This window comes from Ranitomeya imitator, chromosome 1, assembly GCF_032444005.1.
Source record: "Ranitomeya imitator isolate aRanImi1 chromosome 1, aRanImi1.pri, whole genome shotgun sequence".
Lineage (NCBI taxonomy): Eukaryota > Metazoa > Chordata > Amphibia > Anura > Dendrobatidae > Ranitomeya > Ranitomeya imitator.
In genome coordinates, this window is record NC_091282.1 from 695,982,982 (window position 1) to 695,993,114 (window position 10,133).

General features: G+C 45.7%; 1 protein-coding gene across 1 annotated transcript in view; it reads left to right on the plus strand.

Annotated features, from left to right (window-relative positions):
* The window catches only part of UBR1 (ubiquitin protein ligase E3 component n-recognin 1), a 233,593-nt gene extending 227,274 nt beyond the window's left edge, over positions 1 to 6,319 (plus strand). The window contains exons 45-48 of the mRNA XM_069730874.1: positions 1,157 to 1,327; positions 1,778 to 1,879; positions 3,576 to 3,738; positions 6,047 to 6,319. Of these exons, the coding sequence (XP_069586975.1) occupies positions 1,157 to 1,327; positions 1,778 to 1,879; positions 3,576 to 3,717 (415 nt within the window). The 3' untranslated portion in view covers positions 3,718 to 3,738; positions 6,047 to 6,319. The remainder of the gene's footprint in view (positions 1 to 1,156; positions 1,328 to 1,777; positions 1,880 to 3,575; positions 3,739 to 6,046) is intronic.
* The last annotated feature ends 3,814 nt before the right edge of the window (positions 6,320 to 10,133 follow it).

Sequence of the window (10,133 nt, forward strand, 5' to 3'; positions counted from 1 at the left end):
TAGGACCTTAATGGTCCTAGGAGCCTTACAGTAGACTCCATTTCATCCGGACAGACTTTACTATCAGGGAAGGTCGCCCCTTTTTTCTCTGCGATATCCTCACTCTGACGAGTCTTCGGAGCTAGCTCCTCTGCTCTTTCAGACTTTTTTTCCTTATTACCTTCAAGGCAAGGTTGTCCTCAGGCCATCCCCATCCCTTGTTACCAAGGTGGTATTGTATTACCACTGTTATGAGGGCTTAGTTCTTCCCTCATCTCTTTCGGCACCAGTCCACAAAATGGAATAAGTTCCCCATATTTTGGACAAAGTGAGTGCTCAGAGTAGGTATGTCTCGAGGACGGCATTCTTCCGAAGGTTGGACGCTTTATTTGGGCTTCCTGACTGGAAGAGGAAGGCATCCTGACGTTTTCAGGAAGGGTTTAGCCGTTTCATCTGCCATGTTAGCCTGGTGGATTTGTTTCACCATCCAGGAGTCCTTCCGTACTAGATGTCAGCCTATTTCCTGGTCTATCGAGGGTTCTAGGCACCAGGCGTCGGCAAGGCACGCCTGCAAGCTTGCAGATTCGTCCAGTCCGCATGCATTCTTGAAGCACTATAATTCCCACACTTCCACAGATGTGAGTCTGGTCAGGCGGACTCTGCAGGCCGTGGTGGCGCACTTGTAAGTAGCGGTTACACAGGCCCTGATCTGATGTTGTCCCCACCCAGGGACTGCTTTGGGACGTCCCACAGTCTGTGTCCCCCAATGAGGCGAAGGAGAAATAGGGATTTTTGTGTACTCACCGTAAAATCCTTTTCTCCGAGCCATTTACTGGGGGACACAGCTCCCACCCGGTTATTAGCTTATGCTTGTTTTTATAATCTGACATGCTATACTCTCATATATGACATGTTATACACTCATATGTTATTGATCTCCTACTGCTTTTGCACCGAACTGGTTAGCTGAGAGACAGCAGGAAGGTGTATACAGCAGAGGAGGAGCTGACTTTCTTTGTATCACTTGGTGTCAGCCTCCTAGTGGCAGCAGCATACACCCACGGTCTGTGTCCCCAATGAATGGCTCGGAGAAAAGGATTTTACGGTGAATACACAAAAATCCCTTTTTTTTTTTTTGTTTGTTTCATGAGATTACTTGTACGCATCATGTTTTTAGGTGCCCAAAATCCCAGGAAACTGAACGGAAACACCCGGTGTTATGTCTACTGTGTGGGGTCATACTGTGCTCTCAGAACACATGTTGTCAGGAGGAGCTCAATGGAGACGAGCTGGGGGCCTGCACGGCACATGCTCTGCACTGCGGAGCTGGGATCTGTATATTCCTCAAGTGAGTCATTTACTTAATCAAACTACAGATGCATACTGGTGACTGTAAGGCTGGGATCACACTGCGTGTTGTGAACCCGTTTAACGGACTACGATACACCGCGGCATAACGTGGTGTAACGTAGTCCGTTAACGCCGCCATTACAAGCAATGGCGAGCGCATTGCTAGCGCACGCCCACAATGGGCGTGCGCTAGCGATGTGTCCGTCATTGAGTGACGGACCCGAGATGCCGCCTGCAGCGTTTCCGGGTCCGTCGCCGCTAGCGCAGATGGAGCTAGCAGAAGCTCCATCTGCGCTAGCGCTGTGCAAGCGCCGGCACTTGCGTTAGTGCAGTCCGTTTAACGGATATGTTGAACGGACTGCACTAACGTAGTGTGAACCTAGCCTAAGGGGGGAGGCAGGAGCTGGCAATTTTTGTGGTTAGACATGTATCGTCTCATATTTTCCAGGATTAGAGAATGTAAAGTTATTCTTATCGAATGGAAAACAAGAGGTTGCTTCTACCCAGCACCATATCTGGACCAATATGGGGAAACCGATCCTGGTTTAAAGTAAGATTTATATGCTGTATGCAAAAGCGAGGTACTTTTTCTTTAGATTTGGCGCATAAATCGTGAAATGCACCCAAGACGCATGATATTGTGGGACAATCGTAAGCAATGAGTGCTCTTTTTTGGTATACATCAGGGTGAAAATATATATATACACACACACACACACACACACACACACACACACACACACACACACACACACACACACACACACACATACACACACATATATGTGTGTATATATACTCTCTTTTTGTTTCTCCAGTGATCGGTCCAATGGTAGAGTGAAATATACCTTTTATTTATCCATTAAAAAGTTCCAGATTTCTTCAGATACAATATTTGGCTTTGCCAAAAACACTTTTTTATTCATGTTTATGTATGTCTAAATAAATAATATATAATATCCCATGGAGGTCTGAATTTGGAATGATACTCAAAATCAAAGTGGAAAATAAAATTACAGGCTGATTCAACTTAAGTGGAAATGCCTCAAAACAAGGAAATGATGCTCAGTAGTGTGTGTGGCCACCAGGTGCCTGTATGACCTCCTTACAACGCCTGAGCATGCTCCTGATGAGGCCCCCCCCGAGTATGCTCGGTACGCAAAACGCACGTCGGGGCTTGCAGTGGACGTATCCAGCAGTTAACCTCACATGGGTAAGCAGCACTGATGGCTCCTTTTTGATGGTTTGTTTTTTGATAAGGATCGGGCTACGTGCAATATGGGAAGGAACTGTATAGGGTAAGAATAGTTAATTTATATCCCGTAGTAAGACTCGTTTATGGTCCCTGTGGGGCTATTTTTACCCATTCCCTACATCCCTAAAGGCTGTCGGTATGCCCCATATTAATCAATATTATATTTGTGGTGCACCCTTACATTTGTGAATGTGGATTTTCCTGCTGGAATCGTTCATTTAATCATCCATTGACCTCATCATATTTACCTACTGTGTAATTAATTATATCAGGATATTAATAAAATTTATTTTTTATATTAATCTGGTGACATTATGTCCATTTTGGGGCAGTATGCTCTTGGTTTATTTGTAGGATCACAAATGTAATGCCCAGTGTCAGAAAGCTGGGTTTGTGTCATAGGTAATAAGTCTTCCAGCAAGACAATGACCCCAAACATACTTCAAGAAGCCCCCTGAAATCAATGGAAACAAAGCGCCAGAGTTCTGAAGTAGACAGCAGTGACTCCAGATCTAAATCCCATTGAACACCTGAGATCTTAAAATTGCTGTTGTGAGAAGGTGGCATCAAATATGAGAGACATGGGGCAGTTTGCAAAAGTGTTGCCCAAAATTCCAGCTGAGAGGTGTAAGCAGTTTGTAGATGGTTATAGAAAGCAATTGATTGCAGTTATTTATTCCACAGGGTATGCAAACAAGTATTAAGTTGAGGGTGCCAACAATTTTGTCCAGACCATTTTTGGGGTTTTGTCTGAAATGCTATCCAATTTGCCCTTTTTTTGTTTTGTTTTATGTCCTTTGTGTGTACTGTAACAGCACAAAAAAGTGTATAACAAAACGTGTAATTGCAGTAATTTTCTGGGAGAAGTACTTCATTTTCTGGATCAACTTCAAGGGTGCAAACCGTTTTGGCCATGACTAACTATATATACGGTATTATATAATATATTTAATATATTTTGTTTGATCATTTTCTTTGGTCTCTTACAAAGGCGTGGGAATCCTCTACGGCTCTCCCATGAAAGATACCGAAAGCTGCACCTCATGTGGCAACAGCACTGCATTATCGAGGAAATTGCTCGGAGTTTAGAGATAAACCAAACCTTTTTTGGCTTTAATTGGAGTCTGCTTTAAATGTCTCAACATATGCAATTGGTAAGACGTTTATGTATTATGTTATATTTGCATCATAATAGCCAGCATATTTATTACATTTACTTTTGCATGGACTTCTGTTAAGTTATTTGGTTTTTCACCAAAGATTTATAGTACTTAACCGGTTTGTATGCAGTGGACCATCTATATCTGGTTGAGAGGGCGCGGCAGATCTAAAACCGGTCATTTACATGTGATAACTGTCGGACGACACTCCAGTAGACTGAGTCGCCCATCTCCCCTTACACATGAGTGCTAGGCTTTGCTAAATATTTGTGATTTAAATGGGGGAAATAGAAGAAAGCCACCATCACACTGTTCTGTCGACTAATGATCGCCCCTGAAAATTTAAGGTTTGGCCTTTCAAATTCCACCGTCCTGATCCGTCTTTCCGATCAGGTGGTCCCCGTACATCCCAGATGGTCGGCCAGTCAGGTTCCGACAACTTTTATCTAATGTGTATGGAGGACTTGTGATAAGGGATTACTTGCTAATCGCTGAGGGGTTTGACCAGGAAGCCTCCAGCCATCCTGAAATTAAGGCTTTGGCAGCCCCATCCTAAATGGAGCAAAGGTGCTCGTTCTCGGCCTCGGCTTTGTGCATTTCCCCTGGAGCTTCTGAGCACAGCAGTCCCACAGACATTCAATGGAGTGGAAATAACCCTTTAGGTTGTGGACAGTTGGGAGTAGGTGGGATCATGTTTTTGTTTTTTCATGTACATTCTCTACATGTAACACTGACAAGTAAGGGAGTTTTGATCTTTTGGGAATATAAAGCAGAAAAGCTGCATTTGACATAAAGATAAAAGCACATACACCCCTTTCAAATTCCACATCCGTTCTGTGCCAGTAGTATCCTACTGTACCATACATACTAATTAGTAACTGCAACATGCCTTCTGTATATAATGACCTCTCACTTCAACCATTAATGGTCACTGGTCACTCTATGCACTCACTTCTTGCTTCATGTGGATTCTACGTTATCCAGTGGCCTCTGCATCGTGCTCCTCTGCGCAGGTGCACTTTTATGCCTTGCCAATGGCAGAGTATGGTAGTGCGCATGTGTCGGGGCTCTCTGGCCTGTCCCTACAGATGCATATTACAATACTTTGCTCTGCCCTCAGCAGGAAAGGGAGAGGTGCGCCTGTGTAGGAACGTAATGGGTGACGCTGTGTGGATGACTTAGAACTCATCCACATAAAGCAAGAAGAGAGAAGGCGCAGGATCATAAACAGCGACTGCAGTTGGACTGGACCGCCTTGTAAGGGAGTATAATAACTTTTTTCTCTTTTTATTTTTATTTTTTCTTCATTGGGGAACACTGGGAACCATGGATGCATGCTGCTCACACTGGGCAGAAAAAAAAGGGTTAACTCCTTCTCAGCAGTGTATACCCAGGCAAGGAGCTAAGATTACGCTAAATTTAACCAACAAAGGTACAATCAAGAGCGGGTACTGTGTCCCCAAATGAAGGCTCAGAAAGATTTTTGTTTAGTACCCAAATCCTCTTTTCTCTTGCATCATTGGGGGACACAAAAAACCATGTGACTTCTTAAAGCGGTCCCTAGGGTAGAAAAAAAAACAGCTACTCATGGCCTCCTGCGTCCCCTAATGAAGGCTCCAAGAGATTTTACGGTGTACCCAAGTGATAATGTGTGCAAACTGTAAAGCGCTGCGGAATATGTTAGCGCTATATAAAAATAAAGATTATGATTTATCTGTTTTTCATTTATTTTTTTTAAATCTACCGGAATGCCATTTACGGACATACAGATAGGATTCTAGAATGCTGTCACATAAAGCATACAGGTGCTGGCCCTACTTTATATGGGAAAACTTGGTGACTTATTCCCTTTTAAATAGACATGGGATGTCCTAATATTTTTAAAAGTGCAAGGAATTTGAAATGACCAAATATAAGACCTATTTTGCCTTGAAAATGTGACCATACCAATTAAAGGGAATCTTGCAAGCGCAAAACAGTTCAAACCAAGCACAGAAACTCGGTTCACCCAGTCACCCTTTGTGTGGATGAGCAGTTCAGTGCACCTTCTCCCCTTCTTGTTTTTCTATCCATGTCCACTTTCGTGCAATTCCAATTTAGTCAAAGCTGTCAATCAAAAAAAAAAAAGAGAGGAGGCTGATGCAAAACAAGTTGGTAGAAAAGTTCACTGAGCTGCTCGGCCACACCAAGGGTGCACTGAGCGCTTGTGCTGACAGATCCTATAGTGTTGTACGCATGTACTTTCCTGCATTGTATTATAGATCTTTAAATTGCAATATGTTTGTGTTTGTTTTTTTTATAGGGACAAGCTTTAATTGATATATCTTCACATGCTAATGGCCGCCATGTATGTGGATATATTTTTTTTTACTTGGATAATCACATGATTAATAAAGGATTCCCCACACCAACGTAAAGAGAAGCTGAGATGTGCTGCATTATTAAACTATTTTATATGTTTACGTCAGTTCTCATGATATTGGGTAAACTTTGTCTAGTATACCTGGCTTTAGAAACCAATTTATAATTATTATTTTTTGTAAAGAATGAAAATAAAGCATATTTGAAAACACGATATGTAAGTTGCTGTGCTTCTTTCTGTCTGTGGGGGGGGGGAGAAAAAAAAATGTTTCTTTAGTTCTGGAAAGATTCACAATTATGGAAAATGTAAACTATGATAAAATTAATAGTTCACATAACTAATCCGGTCAGTTTTTTATATTTCTATTGTATATTTAAGCAACAGTATAAATGATTGTAGCCCATATAAAAATCCAACTTTGGTGCTCAAATCCATTTTTGCATTCTGCATAAACTGTTTGCTCAAATATACTAATTAGGGTTCTAGGTGCACTTTGGGTGTGGTCAAAAGTCTGTTTGACATACTGCCTAAGTTTTCTCTGCAGACAGTGTTTTTCTGGTCAGGAAGGTGGAACATGCAAAACCAGTGGGCTATATTCCCTTCAAGGCTATGTGGTTTAGTTTATACAGTTTGGGCTGACAGTCCCTCTTTAATATGTATATACAAATTTGATAGCTGTCAGACATTTTTCCTTACCCCCAATATGAACACTTGGGCTCAGCCAAGCATGCAGGTGTTCTTAAAGGAAACCTGTCAGCAGGATTGTGCACAGTAACCTACAGACAGTCTTGTGGTTGTTTAATCTTTATTTTCAGTTTTGAGCTAATGATATCCTCTTTCTGACCTCGGACGGGATAGTACGTCCGAGGTCAGATCCCCCTCTTTGATGCAGGGCTCCGGTGGTGAGCCCGCATCAAAGCCGGGACATGTCATCTGTTTTGAACAGCTGACATTTGCCCGCAATAGCGGCGGGTGAAATCGCGATTCACCCGTCGCTATTAACTAGTTAGCCCCTTGCCGACCCATGACACCACGTAGGCATCATGAAAGTCGGTGCCAATCCGACCCATGATGCCTATGTGGCGTCATGGCGGGAACGCTTCCCTGTGGGTCCGGTGACCGGGGTCATTCAAATGTCACCATACCCGCAAGTGCAGGGGGACCTGTACTTAACCCCAGGGGGAGTGGCTTTGCCCCCCCGGGTCTACGATCGCTCCTGGTGACCTTTTTTTAACCCCCTCCAGCTCTGATTGGAGTGCTAGCGTCACAAGGACGCTAGCTCCAATCAGAGCTGGAGGGGTGGAGAAAAACAGTGTCTGCCTCGCTCCTCAGCTTCATCCCATCCGTGGAAGCTGAGGAGCGAGGTGCCCGACTGCTCACCTGCCCCCCCCCCCCCCAGACACCGCGATCGCCGCTGCTGCATACCTCTTCAGAGCACCGCCGCTACCGCTGCCTCCCCCACTGCTACCGCCAGTACCACCGCTGCTGCTGAGGACAGGTACCTCCCCTCTCCTGTCCTCCACTCCCCCCAGCCTCTGCTCCCTCCCCCCCTGCCCCCCCGATCACCCCCTGCCCCCCTTTATCACCTGCTGCTGTTCTACTTTCTTTTCTCCTACCGCCCCCGCATCTGTCAGCCCCTCCTCCCCTGGTGATCACCCTCTTCAGTGATCACCGCTAATCACCCCCTACCCCCCTTATCACCCCCTGTCCACCTGATCACCCCCCTGCCCCCCTTTATCACCTGCTGCTGCTGTTTTTTCCTCTCTCCTACCGCCCCCTGCGTCTGTCAGTCCCTCCTCCCCTGGTGATCACCCTCTTCAGTGATCACCGCTAATCACCCCCTGCCCCCCCCCCGATCACCCCTCTGCCCCCCCTGTCCACCTGATCACCCCTCTGCCCCCCTTTATCACCTGCTGCTGCTGTTTTCTCCTCTCCTACCGCCCATGTCTGTCAGCCCCTCCTCCCCTGGTGATCACCCTCTTTAGTGATCACCGCTAATCACCCCCTACACCCCCTGATCACCCCCTACACCCCTTGATCACCCCCTGATCACCCCCTGCCCCCCTGATTACCCCCTGATCACCTGCTGCTGCCTGCTTCATCTCCATCTGACGCTGCATCTCCTCAGCCCCGTCCTGGCCCCCCGCACCTGACAGCCCCCTGCGCACGTCTGACAGCTCCCCGCAGCTGATGGCCTCCTCCTGCAGAAGAGTTTCACCAAACACTCGCACATACGCACACGCAACACTATAATAAAGTTTAGATTTTTTTTACACACGCACACACACCACACACACAATGTCCCGCTCATCCCAGTCATCCTAGTCACAAAGGCTGTACTCAGCTGAGGAGGCATATTCCTTTCTTGCCTCCGAAGCTGATAGTGAGGGAGAGGACCCCACTTTTCTGTATTCCTCACACTCTTCCTCCTCTAGTGACACCGACTCGCCACCCCCAAGATGTCGCAGGTCGAGAAATCGTCCGGAGCCCAGTGGAGGAGAGCCGGAGCCAAGTGTAAGTAACCACCAACCTAGTGCTAGTGACGCCCAACCTAGCACTAGTGCCCCCGTCTGGACCCCCGTCTGTTGTGAATTCTGTGGCAGAGCTCCCTCCTGTGGTCACAAGTGGTACTTCGGCTGATTCTCTCTGTGAGCTTCCGTTGGTGGAGGAAAGTGGTACTGCGGCTTCTGAGTTTCCTTCCTCAGGTGATGTGGTGAAGTCGTTAGGTGCTGCTCTATTTAACTCCACCTAGTGCCTTGATCCTGGCCACCAGTCAATGTTCTAGTATTGGACCTGTTTCCTCCTGGATCGTTCCTGTAGCCTGCTGCTCTGCATAGCTAAGTTACGCTTTGCTATTTTGTTTGCTGTTTTTTTCTGTCCAGCTTGTCTATTTGCTTTTTTCTGCTTGCTGGAAGCTCTGGGACGCAGAGGGTGTACCTCCGTGCCGTTAGTTCGGTACGGAGGGTCTTTTTGCCCCCTTTGCGTGGTTTTTGTAGGGTTTTGTGTTGACCGCAAAGTTACCTTTCCTATCCTCGCTCTGTTCAGAAAGTCGGGCCTCACTTTGCTAAATCTATTTCATTTCTATGTTTGTCTTTTCATCTTAACTCAGTCATTACATGTGGGGGCTGCCTTTTCCTTTGGGGTATTTCTCTGAGGCAAGGTAGGCTTATTTTCTATCTTCAGGCTAGCTAGTTTCTCAGGCTGTGCCGAGTTGCATAGGGAGCGTTAGGCGCAATCCACGGCTGCCTCTAGTGTGGGTTGGAGAGGATTAGGGATTGCGGTCAACAGAGTTCCCACGTCTCAGAGCTCGTTCTGTGTTTTTGGGTTATTGTCAGGTCACTGTATGTGCTCTGACCTCTATGTCCATTGTGGTACTGAATTACTTTATCATAACACCCGTCCCTGAAAATTTTGCTCCACGGATTCCTGATTTCATTCCCCAATCAGGAATCCAATTTGAGACTGCCAACCTCAGGGAAATAGACTTTTTCAAAGTCTTTTTCTCGGAGTCAATCGTCAGTCTCATGGTGGCGCAAACAAATTTGTACGCCCTGCAATTTTTTGCCCAAAACCCAAGTTCATCATTTACTACTTGGAATCCCGTTGACTCCGTAGAAATGATGAAATATTGGGGACTGGTCTTTCACATGGGATTTGTGAAGAAACCAGAAATTCGCCAATACTGGAGTACTGATATTTTATATCAAACTCCAATATATGGCATGGTTATGAATCGCAAACGTTTTGAGGCGAATCATAAATTTCTTCATTTTAGGGACAATACAGACATCCTTCCCCGCGATGACCCGAATTTTGATAGACTGTTCAAAATTCGGCCTGTCATCGAACACTTCAGTAACAAGTTTGCTGAAGTGTACATTCCCCAAAGGGAAATTTGTGTGGATGAATCCCTCATCCAATTCAAAGGGAGGCTTCAGTTCCGTCAGTACCTGCCAAGCAAAAGGGCGATGTACGGGATAAAACTCTACAAGATCTGTGAGAGTACCTCAGGGTACACTCAGCTTTA